The sequence below is a fragment of the Coptis chinensis genome, chromosome 8, assembly GCF_015680905.1.
Source record: "Coptis chinensis isolate HL-2020 chromosome 8, ASM1568090v1, whole genome shotgun sequence".
NCBI lineage: Eukaryota > Viridiplantae > Streptophyta > Magnoliopsida > Ranunculales > Ranunculaceae > Coptis > Coptis chinensis.
The window spans coordinates 65841229-65856837 of record NC_141463.1 but is presented as its reverse complement, the minus strand read 5'-3'; the positions used below and the strand labels follow the sequence as shown (position 1 = coordinate 65856837).

The 15609-nt window shown below is 37.2% G+C and overlaps 1 protein-coding gene and 1 pseudogene across 1 annotated transcript; both read left to right on the top strand.

The window, feature by feature from the left end:
• Nucleotides 1-7868: 7868 nt before the first annotated feature.
• LOC147482509 (chaperonin-like RbcX protein 2, chloroplastic) lies at nt 7869-8237 on the top strand. The gene has a single exon (XM_086579329.1). The coding sequence runs from the start codon at nt 7869-7871 to the stop codon at nt 8235-8237; it is 369 nt and encodes a 122-aa protein (XP_086435455.1).
• Nucleotides 8238-10263: 2026 nt separating this feature from the next.
• On the top strand, nt 10264-14002 carry LOC147482508 (plasma membrane ATPase 1-like; annotated as a pseudogene).
• The last annotated feature ends 1607 nt before the right edge of the window (nt 14003-15609 follow it).

Below are 15609 nucleotides of genomic sequence, written 5' to 3'. Positions count from 1 at the left end.
GAACGTGCATGTGGTTGACATGAATGCTGCTTTCCACACCATTGCTCAAGAGTTTAGTCTTGACAACTTGGACACTTTTCTTGGAGATGATCCAGGAGGTTGTACAGAGGGGAGAGAAGTCATAGACGGTGTTGCTTTTAACGCTAACTTGCGTGAAGCAATGACTGCATTATATCCTGGATGTGACTTCAGTGTTCTTAGATTTGTCGTGAAACTCATTAACCTGAAGTACACAAATGGGTGGAGTGATAAGAGTTTTACCGTATTGCTTCAACTACTCCGCATGGTGTTACCTGCTGGTAACAAGATACCAGAGAATAACTACAGGGCAGATAAGATGATTAAAGACTTGAAACTGAAATGCAAGAAGATTGATGCATGTAGAAATGACTGCATCTTGTATTGGGAAAAGAATGAATTTAAGGTTACCTGTCCTACTTGTGGAGTTTCTAGATACAAAACTCCAACCATTGAGGATTTGAGGAAGCGAACCAGGGTGTCTGCTAAGGTCTTGCGATACTTTCCACTTACGAAAAGATTGAAGCGATTGTATAGTGTGCCTTGGGTGGCAAAGGAGATGCGATGGCATTCTACTGGAGAATCAAAGCCTGGCACGATGAGGCATCCTGTTGACTCGGCAGTGTGGAAGCAAGTCAATTTAAAATATCCAGACTTCTCTGTAGAACCACGGAATGTTCGCTTGGGACTAGCCACTGACGGTTTTACTCCTTATGGCAACTTTGGGCATAACCACGTTCATGGCCTGTTATGCTTGTGAACTATAACCTCCCGCCTTGGCTATGCATGAAGTCTCAATTCACTATGCTTTCAACTCTCATTGAAGGTCCAAAGCAACTAGGTAATGATATTGACATTTATTTGCAGCCGTTGGTTAAAGAACTCCAAGAATTGTGGCGTGATGGGGTGATGGTTAAAGATGCATTTAAAGGTGAAGAGTTCCATATGCGTGCCATTTTATTGTGGACAATCCATGATTTTCCAAGCTTATGGGAATATCTCCGGGTTGTAGAACTAAAGGAAAAATTTGCTTGCCCTCCTTGTGGTCGAAAAACTGCTTCTATAAGACTTCACCATGGAAGTAAGCATGTGTATATGAGAAGTAGACGGTGGCTTCCATTGAGATCCGAGGCTAGAAATGATACAAGAGAAAGCACCTATGATAAGACAAAGGAAGAAGGTGAGCAACCAATAAGGTTGACTGGAGTTGAAGTTAAGAGAATGACTAAAAGTTTGAAAAATCATCAATTTGGGAAGCTCGGCAAGAATAAGGAAGGGAATAAAGGAAATTTGTGGTTTTCAAAGCGATCTATCTTCTTTAAGCTCAAGTATTGGAAACACATTCTCGTCCATCATAACCTTGATGTCATGCATATTGAAAAAAATGTATGTTAAATTCTTCTTGCTTTGATGTTGAATACTAAAGGGAAAACTAAAGATGATGTCAATGCACGCAAAGATTTAAAGCGCATGAAGAAAAAGAAGAAATATTGGGTGACTAAGTTTGGCGGGAAACAGGTTATGCCTCAAGGTATCTTTTGGCTTCGAAAAGAGGAGAAGAAGTTGTTCATCCAAACCTTGCGCAATCTTAGTGTACTTGTTGGGTTTAGTGGTAACTGGTCTAATATTGTCAAAGGAGATTCAATGGATTTGAGACAAATGAAGTCACATGACTATCATACTCTAATGCAACATTTGCCGCCGGTATTAATACAGCATGCTTATAGAGATGGCAACAGAAAAGAAGCTCGAACAATTATTACTACCATTTGTACTTTCTTTAGTGCTTTGTGTTCAAGAAAGTAGAGATTGAAACACTTGATGTCTTTGGAAAGGGGTATGGTCAAGGCATTGTCTTGTATTTGGAGAGAATCTGCCCACCATCATTGTTTGTTATTATGATGCATCTTCCTATTCACTTAGCTCATGAGGCTCGCCTTTGTGGGCTGTTTTCTTTAGGTGGATGTATTGTTTTGAAAGGTAACGTAGCCTGATTTTTTGTTACTTATTTTATTTATTTATTTTCTCATTTTTAAGATTCTATTGCTTCTAAAATACTTTTTAAGGTACATGAAATATTTCAAGGATTATGTTACCAACAAAGCTGGCCCGGAAGGGTGTATTGCGTGAGCGTTACTTGAAGGAGGAGACACTAATGTATTGTCTTTGGATATAAAGGAGGAGGTGGTCATTTAGATAAACTTGATAGGATGGCTGAAAATGAACCCGATGTTTTACGGATTTTTTGGATAGTGTAGGCGACAACCCACACCGCCAATGAGGGTGGGCCACTTGGCCCAAGTGCAAAGTATTTATTGGAAGGTGTGGAGTATGAAGCGAAGCACGCCAATGGGTACTAAGAAGTCATCCTAGTTATGACAGATGGCACACGTAAAGTATATCACGTCATTAAAGTTTTAGAAACTTAACACAATCTAAATTATATACATAATCCTAACTAACTTTATTACTTCAAAAATCATTTAGGAAGTACACTAGCTTCATTGAGGACAATAGAACAAGTGCAAGGAGGAGGATTGGGCACACTAGGGTTGCATTGTGTTCTGATGATTTCATCACATGGTTAACAAAACAGCAGGAGTTCCTCGAATCCACTGATGATCACTTCAAGGATTTAGTTTGAGGACCTACACACTTTGCTACAAAGTACCATAAGTATTGTGTTAATGGGTTTCTCTTCATCACCAAAGACTATCAGAAAAATAAAAGGAACCAAAACAAATAGGTGTTACCACAAGTTTTGCCCTACAACTTTTCGTTTCTAGTTCTAAGGATAAAAATCCAATTGATGAAGATGCAGATTACTATGGCGTTCTAACAAACATTGTTCAACTAAATTATCGTGAAGACTACAAGACTGTTTTGTTCAAGTGTGATTGGGCTAAGTGCACACAACTTGGTGTGAAAGTGGATGAGGAAGCAAAGTTGAGGTTGGTCAACTTATCCAATCAACTTCGATTCGGACCATATATGTGATGAACCATTTATTCTTCTGAGAGAAGGCTATTGGGTTTTCTATTCCCAAGATCCCAAGAATCTTGAATGGCATGTAGTGCTGGAGGTTCCAAGAAAAGTGTATTTTGATGAAGGTGGATCGTGTCTCTCAGAGGAAAGAGTGGTGAATGATTCAGATATAGGGCCAAACAACCTCAACATTTCTATGGTGGATGAACTTATATTCAACGACCCAGACGACATGTTTGAAGTTGTTGAGAGTAGCAGAAAAAGAAAGAGATCTAGAACATAGTCCATTTATATTTTGTGTTGACTTAGTGGTGTGAGTTTTGTGGTATTAAAATTTTGGTAGTTCTTTGATTAAGTGCAACTTTTTGTTTGAACAGGGTATGCCTGTACTTGAATCTTTTTATTTTCCGGCTGTATTTTTCATGTGTGCATAATAGGCCTTTTATGGAATGCTTTCTCTTGCTAGTTAAATAGAAATTTAAATAAAAAAATTAACTGATCTTGATCTTTGCACCATGGGCATGCATACTTGTTGTATTGTATTACAGCTCTTTGCACATGGACGAGGGACAAACACATAGCAGCTCACATTCACTAAGTGATAGCCTTGGTGATGACTTAGGTAATGGAGATGACTTTTAGTTTTCAGTTTTCTATACCATTGTTTTGATCTTACTAACAAATTTGGTTGATATATGCAGGTGAGACACACATTTCTGGTGCATCAACTTCCTCTTCTAAGGAAACAAGAGGTCCTTCGATAGGTGTTTCGAAGGAACTGCCCGAAAGCTATGAGAAGGTAATCATTAAGCTTAATGAGTGGGGTCAACCAGATGAGCCCAAAGAAGAGGTTGACCATTTCATCACCAAGCTTGGTCACATTGCTCGCCGTGACATCCCAATTCACTATGATAGCTGGAAACCAGTTCGTTCGCATGAGAGCATCATACCCAAAGCTATTAAAACTTTAGGAAGAATGTATGTGTTTGAAAACATCGATACTATTTACACGGATTGGACAATAAGCAAATTCCAGAAAGTGTGGAAGGAGTACAAGCATGAGTTGTTCAAAAAATACGTCAAAGATCAACCTCCTTCCTTTGTGAGGGAACATCCCAAACAAGGAATTCCTCTGCAAGATTGGCGACAATTTGTAGATAATTGCAATTCCGAGAAATTCAAGGTTAATGGGTTTTCTGTTTTATTTCATGGTGATTAAGTATATGTGTTTTGATATAAATTAAAGTGCACTATTACTAACTTTAACATGTGCAGGCTTCTAGTTTGAGGAACACAGAAAATCGTAAGCAACAAAATAACTCTTCGTGTCTTGGGAGGAAATCTGTAGCTGTAGCTAAAGTTGAAATGGCAAAGGAGAAAGGGGTCCATGTGTCATCTATCACTAGATTGGACCAATATATGCACAATCATAAAAGAAAGAATGGGGAACACCAAGACCCGGAGCTAGTTGTTAGTGTACTGACTTAATAAGAATTGAGATACTAAATTATTTTTAAGATAGTAATTTGAGATATTTTTGTTTATCCGATTTACTAGGAAAAGCTTAATGACTACACTGCTTTGCACCCGGAGTCACGAGAGACGTCTGTGAATGATGCCCTCACAAAGGTCTCATATTGAATCATAGTTATTGTAATTAATTGTTGTTTGACATGATTTTAAGGGTATTAAATTGATTGTCCATTAAGTACAGGTTCTTGGGCCAGATAGTAGGGGTTGTTTTCGAGGCATGGGTGAAGGGGTCTGCAAAACATCGGTGAAGAAGATGAAAGTTATGGCACAACAGAATTTAGCTTTGAAAGAGATGAACACGGACCTTGTGAAGAGGGTAGATGTGCTTCGTATCTGATGTTGGAGAATTCAGCTTTGTTGAGATAATTTATGCGCCTAAGGAAGAATGCCTATGGCAGATGTTGATTCGCCATACGTTCTAGTCACGCTTCCCGGTAATTATTCGAAGTTATTTTTGAAAAAATATCTCTTATAAGGAAAAAGACCGATAACACAATTTAAATTTGTAGGTTGTCAATGAATATATTGGTAAAGAATGTGATCTGCGTGGTGGTTGGCCACTTAGAGTCGCATGGCGAGAGGTATCGCGGCAAGATATTGATCCTAATACCGAGTTTGGTAACAGGAGATTGGAAGAGGGGAACTTCAAAGTTCATGTGAGCGTGGTTTATGAATTTAAGGTCTTTGTACTACCATTGCCTCATGATGATTGGAGATCAAAGCATGGCGAGGTCGCTTCAAGGAGTGTTATCCGCCCAAAGAATTACTAATGTTGTAATCATTGGGTCACCTTCTTGAAACACCGCTCATTTACTTAAATGTTTTTATTGGCTTTACGGTGCAAGTACTAAGTAAACTAATCGGCTTTTTGTTATTTCCTTTTGGGTTTTCGTGGTTTGTGATGTATATTTTTATCACTATGTAATATGGTTCTTAGGAAAGCAATAATTGAGTTGTGTTCTACCAACCCCTTGGTAACTTCGGCTGTGCAAACTTATGATAAGTTTGCATTGCTGGTCCCAAGCCCAGATAAAGGAGGGGGGAGAAGGATGGCATATGTTTTGTTTTGCTGGATTCACCTATGTTAACTGAAGCTGCTGGTGCTATTATAGATGTAAGTAATTCTTTTTCTTTCTTCTACGATTTCTGCTTGTTTCTATTCATGGCGAGAAACTCATATTTTACTCCATCCTGTTTCTTAGGGCAATATGGAGCTTTTATATGTTTTACATGGACAAGAAGGTGAAGTTACACATGTAAGTGAATACTATCATCCTTTCCCCCTGATATTCATCATATATGTGTTGCCTATGTTTTTCTCCCTTCTGGTGGATGCATTTTTTAAATTTGATTGTAAAGTTTAGATTTCGTCTCGAATGTACTATTTCCACTTTTTCTGCATGGAATCTTGCATGACTCTTATATCCTATGCAATTCTGCCACATGGGCATCCCATACCACCCACCAAGTTGGAAAGACAACATTTGGTAGGAGAAAAGTGTCTGGATGGTAGAAGCGAGAAGCCAAGTTATAAGTGAATAGCTTACAAGGAGTGATTTGGACTCATAAAATGTAAATTAGGTGTTTGACAGACCCTCAAAACCCTCTAAATAGCATTCTAAGTATCTTCTTTCATTGAAAAAATCAAGAATATCCCTCTTCATTTCTACCTATTCACTCTGTCTTTGAATGCAGTTTGAATCTTTGGTATCAAGGTGTTAATATTCGGGTTTTCAATACACATTCTTGATAAGCGTAAAATGATAATTTACCTACTTAAATGAGCGATAAAACTCAAAACGTAAGTAAAACTAAAACTCTGCTTTGTTACTAGATTATCAAAGTTTTCTACTCTCAATCAAATTAAGATATAGTGGAGTAGGAAATTCGTTCCACTCCTAGTTATTTAGCATGCGATGGTTTCGTGTCAACTAATCAATCATAAGTCTAGTGAGAGATTTACGAGGGGAATTCTATACTACGAGGTGAATTCAATTAACAAGTTACGAATAACGAAATGATAGAATGCTAAGGGTTTGAATCTAGATAAAGAATTAAAGGGAATTAAATCCACCTTAACTCGACTTAATCCTACTAACAAAGACTCATCGTGATCCAAATTGAATGCTTCGCATATCAAAATAGTAATTCTAATCCCTAATTATACATGGCATTTCTACCAATTCATAACTAGCATGTGAGCGATTAAACCCATTCTCATGGTGAATTAATCATTTCTAGAGTGGAATAACTATCACGACGATTTCTAAGTTTAACAAAGATCAAGCTTCATCAAGGCTTCTTCAACCCCTCTAATGGGGGTTTAGCCTTGATTCATACAACTATCATTTCCCATTGAATTAAAACTAGACATCATATAAAAATTCTATCTTTATGCAATTTGTCTAAACAATAATTGAAATCTTAGGTAATAACTGGGAAATGAATAACAAGTAATAAAGGAATTTAGATCTAAACAATTGTAAATGACAAAATCAAAATGAACAAGAATCTACTATTTTATTTATCTAATCGATGAAGAACAATGATTTAAGAGTTTAATCTAAAACAAGAATTGAATTGAAACTAAATTTAATTAAAAACAATTAAAACTAGATCTAGAATTATCTATAGTTTAGGTCTAATTAGCTACCATAAACAAAGAGCTAAGCTTTTGTTTTTATATGCTTCAGATCCAAAAATCGTGCATGGGCTTGGAGCCATGAAATCGGGCCCAAAACCCAATTCTTTTAGTCAAAAAAGGGATCTTCAGCTGGATTTGGCTTCAACAAACTTTTTGTCCACTTCTGCTCCTCTGATTAGGTCAAGACTCAGACCATTAGAAAGATCTTTCCGAGCCGGTCGTTTTGACATAAGGTAGACCCGATTCTGAGGTCTGAGTCCAAAGATACGGCCTTCGGAAGTTCTGCTGACTTTGTGTGCTGTTTCTGCCCGCGTTGACTTTGACTTCTTAGCTTTTACCGGGCTTTAGAAAGGCTTTGTCTCCTTGAATCTTGGCCTTTATCACAGAACTTCTAAGCAACCAATCCTTACTCCTTTATCTCGCCAAAGTAGCACATTTCTGCACATAATTGACTTTACTGCCTTAAATACATAAAAAACACGTAATCAGTGTTAACTCTTATTTATTACTCACATAATTGGTCTAAAAGTATAATTATTAAGGGGTTAAAACTACAGTTTTGGGCTCTTATCAGTTACTTATTTTCAAATTTTACCAAGAGGGTATCTCTTATTTTTCTGTAGTTTACTGTGTTGAAGAAGAAGTTTTGGTGAAGTTTGGAAAGAATCTGTGTGTGAGAGCTAAGAAGATGGTGGGGGCTATATCACTTATAGGTTCATCAGTTGTGGACTCACACACTTGCCCATGTCTTTGTTTGGATGCCCTTTCATCATCTACTATGAGTTTCAAGAGTAGTGGTGATATTGGTTTTAACATAAATTCATTTGGTAAAAAGCAATTGAAGCGAACAGAACAATTGGAATTGAGTAGTTCATTTGTTGATTGTTGTCATGAGTGGCGCCTTTTTATGAAAGTGCTCTCTGGGATTGTCAATGGATATTCTAACAAGAGGCAACGGAAGGTTCGAAGTCTTGTGATCGTCAATGAACTGGATGGTCAGTATGAAGACAACTTTGACGATGTAAAATGGGTTAGGGAACTGATCTCATTTAAATAATTTGTATGTATAATTTTGTTCTAATGCTGAAAACATGAATTTGTTCACCTAAACTGTGCAGCTCATATGTGGTAGATTTTTTTGGAAATTGTTATTACGATTCAAGTGAATTACGTTTTAAGATCTAAAATTATATATCCTTCTCAAGAACGCTTTGAGTTTGTGCAAGACCAACTCTTTACTTTCCGCAGGTTGTAATTTGCATTTAGTATGTCTCGACTAACCGGTATTTCTCTTGATTTCATCACCGTAAATGTTACGCTTTTATTTCCCTTGTTTGTGTGTTTGAAAAGCATCTCTAAAATCAACGAACACTATTATCTGCTTTATACTCTTGCAAGGCTCACTCTCTCAATGCAAATAATTGGGTTCTTTGTGAGGATGGCGTCTTCAGTAATATGGATCCAGATTTACAGAATGGGGGTTTCATTTGTAGACAATACACGGGAAGCCGATTATGATTTCTTAAGTAGTTTTTGACTCCCTCAACTTAGCCTAGACTAGGCAGAATTCTCATTCTGACGAGATTTTAGGAAGCTCTATTTATAGTCCAGCTTATTTCTCATCTCTTTTTGAAGATGTTCAAGAGAATGGATCTGCTGATGGGGTAGTGAGTTTCTTTCTCCTTTTGTTTTGAATCCTTTTACTTTTCTTCTTTCTATGTTATAGGTGAAATTTCCATGATCCCGTTAGCTTGTTTTGACAAAACCCAGTTGATTCAATGCCTGAAATATGTACCTTCTGGAAAGAAATGAAGGCGAAGTCACTAGTGAACATGCGTAATCCATATTGGAAAGAAATGAATGCAAAGTCTTTGAAACATAATGGGAATACTATTCTTTGATTTGATATCTTAGACTACATCTTACAAGTTTGAAAAGATTGTTTTGTAAAGCATGCTTTGGAGAAGGGATCGAGATTGTGGCAATTGGCTAGTAATTTACTAATTTAGTGGTGTAAGGACTATTCAACTTTTCAGTGGTTCAACTTAGTGTTGTTTTCCTTTAGCTTCTCCCTGATTAGAGGTATTTAGTTTCTTAGCATTGAATAAATTCTTATCCGATTTTCACTTGGGAACAAAAAAAGCAGATTAACAAAAACAACATTAATAATGACAACAAACGTTTCCAGTAGTTCAGTGCGAATTGTTAGTTTCTTTTTTTATTAATTTGTATAGACTCATTCATCGGAATTATTCTTTTTGTAGGAAAATAAACTTGATACTGATGATTTGGAGCGTCTGCTGTGCTGATTATTTTCATTGCCAGTAAGGAGTGGACCTTCTAAATATCGTTGTCACTATATTTTGTCAATTGTTAGTTAGTTTACTATGTAATTTCCTCCAACATCGTTCTAGAGTCTTCGCCTCTTAGGTCTCACTTCCCATTGATGTATTCATTACTTTGGTATAAAACTTGTTTTGGTGGGTTTAGATGACATCTGGGTTGGACTGTTGTATTCATTCTTCTTTACGGCGACCTAGCGAAGTCACCAAGGACAATAGCGATTCGAGGATGATTCATCGATGAGGGCGAGGATGAACGACCGCCAAGACTTTAAAGAAAAATGTAAGATGAAATATTTTTGTGAAATGTCCGGTTTGTTACTTTTTGTTTGTGTGTACCGTGTATCCGCATCCCTTGGTTACATCTTTAAGTTGCACACTAAATTTCATTGTGTAATCGTTTATAGTGGGAACTTCACTTTTGAATTGGTTCCCATCACCTATCTCAACAGGTTTGTCGAGTACTTTCCAAGGTTTTTAATTTCGATTTTGTGTGGTTTACAAAATTTGATAAATGATGATGCCTCCGAATTTAACTAATGTAGGGAGCCATCACGAAGAGAATGATAGCAATAGAGGAAATGGCGGGCATGGATGTGCTTTGCATTGATAAAACTGGAACTTTGACCACGAACAGCCTCTGGAGACGGAAATCTTATTGAGGTTAGGCGGATAATACTCTTTGGTGGTTTGTTCTTTTCTAACGACATACGTTATGGAATATAGACCTAATAGATCTGCATGATACTCTTTTGTTCAGATTTTCTTGAAGCTGTGTTAAATGAAGTTGTGGATTTGGTACTTGTTTATCTCTTCTTTTTCATGTAAAGTACATTTTTTTGGTTTTTTGATGAGTTTTGTGATGTTTTGAGTGCAGGAAAACATACCCATTGAAGAAGTATTTGAGAATTTAAGATGTAGTAAAGATGGTTTAACAAGTGATGGTGCTGAAGAGAGATTAGTCATTTTTGGTCATAACAAGTTAGAGGAAAAGAAAGTTTGTTTCATTGACACTCTTCTATATGCCATTTGTTTTATTCATTTTGCTTCAAAATTTGATCTTTATTTCATTTCTATGTGTTTATAGGAAAGTAAGTTTTTGAAGTTATTAGGCTTCATGTAGAACCCTTTGTCTTGGGTCATGGAAGTAGCTGCAATTATGGCTATAGCACTAGCAAATGGAGGGGTGAGCTTAAATTATGTGTTTTATGAAGTTGTTTGTTTGTTTTATGTGATTTTGTTACGATTTTTAAGAATTGTGTTGCAGGGAAAGCCTCCTGACTGGCAGGATTTTGTGGGGATTATTACTCTACTTGTTATTAACTCAACGATTAGCTTCATTAAGGAAAATAATGCCGAAAATGTCGCTGCAGCTCTTATGGCGCGTCTAGCCCCTAAGGTTAAGGTACTAGATTGAACAGATTTTGCTTATACGGGTTTTTTTTGCATTTAGTTGTTTTCTTCAATCGATCTGTTTTAATTTTAAAATTTGCATCGATAATTATAGCTATTGTTTAGAATCTATTTTAAAGAAGTTATGAACACCATTGGTTTTAAAAGGCTTTTTTCAAGCGAAATCTGCTTTGGAAGCCGACTTTAGTTGTTTGGAGTTGGTATAGTTTTGATTACTATGCCTAATGATGAGAAATTGAGTGTTGGGTTTAGATAAAAACTAAACTAGAATTTGAGTGATGGGGTCATTTAGGTGAAAATAATGATATTTTAGGCTTGATAGTAGTAAGTCGGTGATATTCTAAGTGAAGAGTAAAAAATAATAAGTTGAGTGGCGTTTTTGAATTTGTTTCATTTCCATGTGGTATCTAAAATTGTTATGGGTTCATGAAACTAAAATAGGTACCGAGATGGAAAGTGGAACAAAGAAGATGCGGCGAGTTCTTGTTCCCGGAGATGTCATCGATTATAAAACTTGGAGACATAGTACCGGCCGATGCTCGTCTCCTCGAGGGAGACCGATTAAAAATTGACGGTGACTCTACTATCTAATGATCGTCCCTTTTTAAAACTCATTATGCAATCGAGAATACCCCTCCACCCTCTTAAAATTCTAATCTGTTCTCCTTTTGAATTTTCAGTCTTCTCTAACCAGGGGAGTCCCTTCCTGTAACAAAGGTCCGAGGAGATGGTGTTTACTCGGCTCTACATGCAAACAAGGTGAGCTTGAAGCTGTTGTGATCACCAGCATGGTGTTCATACCTTCTTCGGAAAAGCTGCCCATCTTGTAGACTCCACAAATCAAGTTGGCCATTTCAAAAGGTAAGTAATCTGAGAAAAAGAAAATTTCTTGTTGAAGTGATTTACCTATATTCCTATTCACTTTTTACGTGCTAGTTTTATATCTGTATATACACTACTTCTTAGGTCTTAACCGCTATTGGGAACTTCTGCATATGTTTCATTGCCGTGGGAATGATTATAGAGATCATCGTCATGTATCCCATACAAGACCGGAAGTATCGTCCAAGAATTGACAACCTCTTAGTCTTTGCTCATTGGAGGAATTCCCATTGCAATGCCCGACCGGTTTTGTCGATTACAATGGCAATTGGTTCCCATCGCCTAGCTCAACGGGTTTGTTAGAGTACTTTTCAAGGTTTTTAATTTTGATTTTGTGTGGTTTACAAAATTTAATAATGATGATACCTCTGGAATTTAACTAATGCAGGGAGCCATCATGAAGATAATGACAACAATAGAGGAAATGGCAAGCATGGATATGCTTTGCGACCGATAAAACTGGAACTTTGACCTTGAACAAGCTCTCGATTAGGAGAAATCTTATTGAGGTTAGGCGGATAATACCTCTTGGTTTGTTCTTTTTCTAACCTAACATACATTCGGAATATAGACTGATAGATCTCGCATGATATTCTTTTGTTGATTTTCATGAAAGGAGTAGACCGGATAAAGCATCGTTCGATGGCAGCCGAGCTTCGTGTGGAGAATCAAGATGCAATAGACGTTTTGCTATAGTTGGAATGCTGGCTGATCCAAAGGAGGTAAGTGGACGAACCATCTTATTGTGAAAAAGATTTTTATTTTTATTTTAAAATTTTATTTGTAGTTTATTACCTCTGTTCTTTTCCCCATATTTTCTTTTGGCTGACTTGTCCCTTTCTCCTCCTGCCAATAGGTGTGAGCTGGTATTCATGAGATTCACTTCCTTTCATTCAATCCGACTGACAAGCGAACAGCTTTAACTTATATTGACAGTGAAGGCAAAATGCATCGTGTCAGTAAGGGTGCACCTGAGCAGGTAAAATTCGTCTACCTACACATTTACTTTTGCTCTATATTATTATTTTTTGATTTTGTGATTTTGTGACTCTTTGATTTTGTGATTTTCTTCGCTATCTGGATCAATTACTTGATTTTATTTATTTATTTTTGTTCTTTTTTTGACTTGTGTCGGTGATCGAGTTGGCAATAGCAAAGGAAACAGTCGCCATCTGGGAATGGGAGCGAATATGTACCCTTCATCCGCTCTACTAGGTCGAACAAGGATGAATCAATTGCGACCTTGCCTATTGATGATCTAATAGAGAAAGCCGATGGTTTCTTTGGTGTCTTCCCCGGTATGGTTCACTATCCTCGTATAAGGTGTCAAATTGTCTTATGGGGCTTAAAGTTTGCGTCTCATTCGCGTTTTATTGTTTTAGAGCACAAATATGAGATTGTGAAACGCTTGCAAGCGAGGAAACATATATGTGGAATGACCGGTGATGGAGTGAATGATGCTCCCGCCCTTAAGAAGGGTGACATTGGAATAGCAATCACCGATTCAACTGATGCGGCTCATTTCGTTTGCCGACATTGTCCCGACAGAACCTGGCCTAAGTGTCATCATCGGTGTTGTATTGACCGAAGAGAGCAATCTTTCGGAGGATGAAAAACTATACGGTGATTTTTATTATGTTCATGGTCTAATATGGATTAGCTATACTTTACATTTATCCTTTTCACCTGCAATTTGATTGCCATATTTTGCTTTTGGATAGTAAATGAAATGAAAACTAGATCATGTTTTGTGTTTTCTTTTCTTGATAACGTTTTTGGTGGTTGCGGATATATATGCGGTTTCCATCACAATTCATATTGTGGTAAGCTTCCTAGTAGTCTTAGGGTTATTCACTTGCATCATTTGAGTAATTGTAATCGGAAAAGAGTAGGCATACTAGATAGGAGTCTTTTTAGATTTCTATCATCAAGTTTATCTGATTCTTGCCTTCTCACCATGATTTTCATTTGACAGTTTGGTTTCATGTTGCTTGCTCTTACGTGGAAGTTTGATTTTCCACCTTTCATGGTGCTCATCATTGCAATCCTGTGTCATGTGTTGAAGATTGAGCATTGCCAGATGGATTGGAGAAATGGCATATTAGGCAAGGCTCAACAGGAAAGGCAATTTCTAGTCGATTTACTTTTATTCATAAGAAATTATGTTTCCCTCCATGATCAGTAGGTAGATTTCTATTAGAGGCATATCAAATACCTCTCCCAGGAGACGTTACTAGTAATCTTGTGATAGTCAAGTGATCTAGTGACTCATGTCAGAGATCCAAGCTGGTTAGACATTCAATGGTGGCGTTACTATGTGCTTTAGAGCTGACCAGTCCTAATTTTGAATTTCAGCAGGTTGCTAAACAATTGGTGCTTAGTCATTGCTATGGTACTAGAGATTACTAGGACTAGTTGCTAGACAGATGGTGTGGTGCTGATTTTTGGTTTCTGAAGGAAGTAATATGTATACTTAGTGAACGACATGTCTTATTCTTGTTTTTTTTTATGAACACATTGTTTCTTTATGAATACATTAGCGTTTGTAGCATTTGAGTAGGAACTTGCAAGAATGTAATTGTAGTGCGGGGAAAGAATGTAATGTTGGGATACGAAACAATTATTATAAGAAATATTTTTTAAATAAAGAACTAATACCCGACGGATAAAAGCTGTCTAATAGCAAACTACCCAACGGCTAGTAGCCTGGCATATCCGGCGGCCGGTGATAATCCTGGTCTAACCGGCCGGTTCATAGCGGGAGAACTATCCGGCCGGTTTTTAACGGTAGGAATATCCGGCGGTTTTAGCGGCGAGGAATATCCGGCGGTCTTTGGCGCCCGGCAACTATCGGCGGTTTTGACATCCGCATATCCGGACGGTTATTAACAGTAGGAATGTCCGTCGGCAAAGATCTTCAACCCGGCGGCCTGTTTTGACCAATAAAACCGTGAAGGAAGCCTATGCCGACCGAGCATTTTCCGGCGGTCTTGCGGCAGTTTTGGTCTGTCGGGTAATACCTTTCGCGACAGCCATAGTCAGTCGGGTAAAGTCGTTCTTTTTGTAGTGGGTAACTAGAGGAAAACTATATTTTTAGGTTTTTAACGTTTATTTGGCTATATCGATCCAAAAATATAATGGCCTAAATTCCCTCATAGGATATGGTGTGGTGATCAAGCAAGTGGCGTGTGGTCATTCTACCCAGGCATCATTTGTGTCATCACTCGATAATCATTCAAATGAGGCTTTTGGCTAGATTCTCACAGGATATGGAACTTAATTGTTCTAAGCTTGGCTTCAAAAACTCACTGCTATATACACACAAATGCTAATGCATGCCATTCATGAAAAAATACATAAACTATTGTACGTATATTAGTCTAAATTCGAAGAACAAATCCTTAATCTGTTGCTAAAATGAGACTTCTAAACTTTTTATTCATCATAGAAAAAGGAAACAAGACTTTTTAATACTAAACATAAAAATATTTTTGGACTTTTTAGAAAAAAAATTTAGAAAGGAAGAAATATACTATTATATATACTATATAGAAAATGCCTAGTTTTTGAAAAATGTTACTATACCAACTCTATGATAGAATTATGCTTGTCTTCAAGGTATGAAGAGATAAGGAAAGAGATTACCATAGAACATGAGCAAAAACGGCGATACACCTGTATTCTGTTCTTCATGATGAAAATACGCCACCCCCAAATAAGTTTAGGGGGCGTGGGTTTTTTGATATAGAACGAGAAATGCATGGTTTATTATACTAGGGATATTTATTCTAC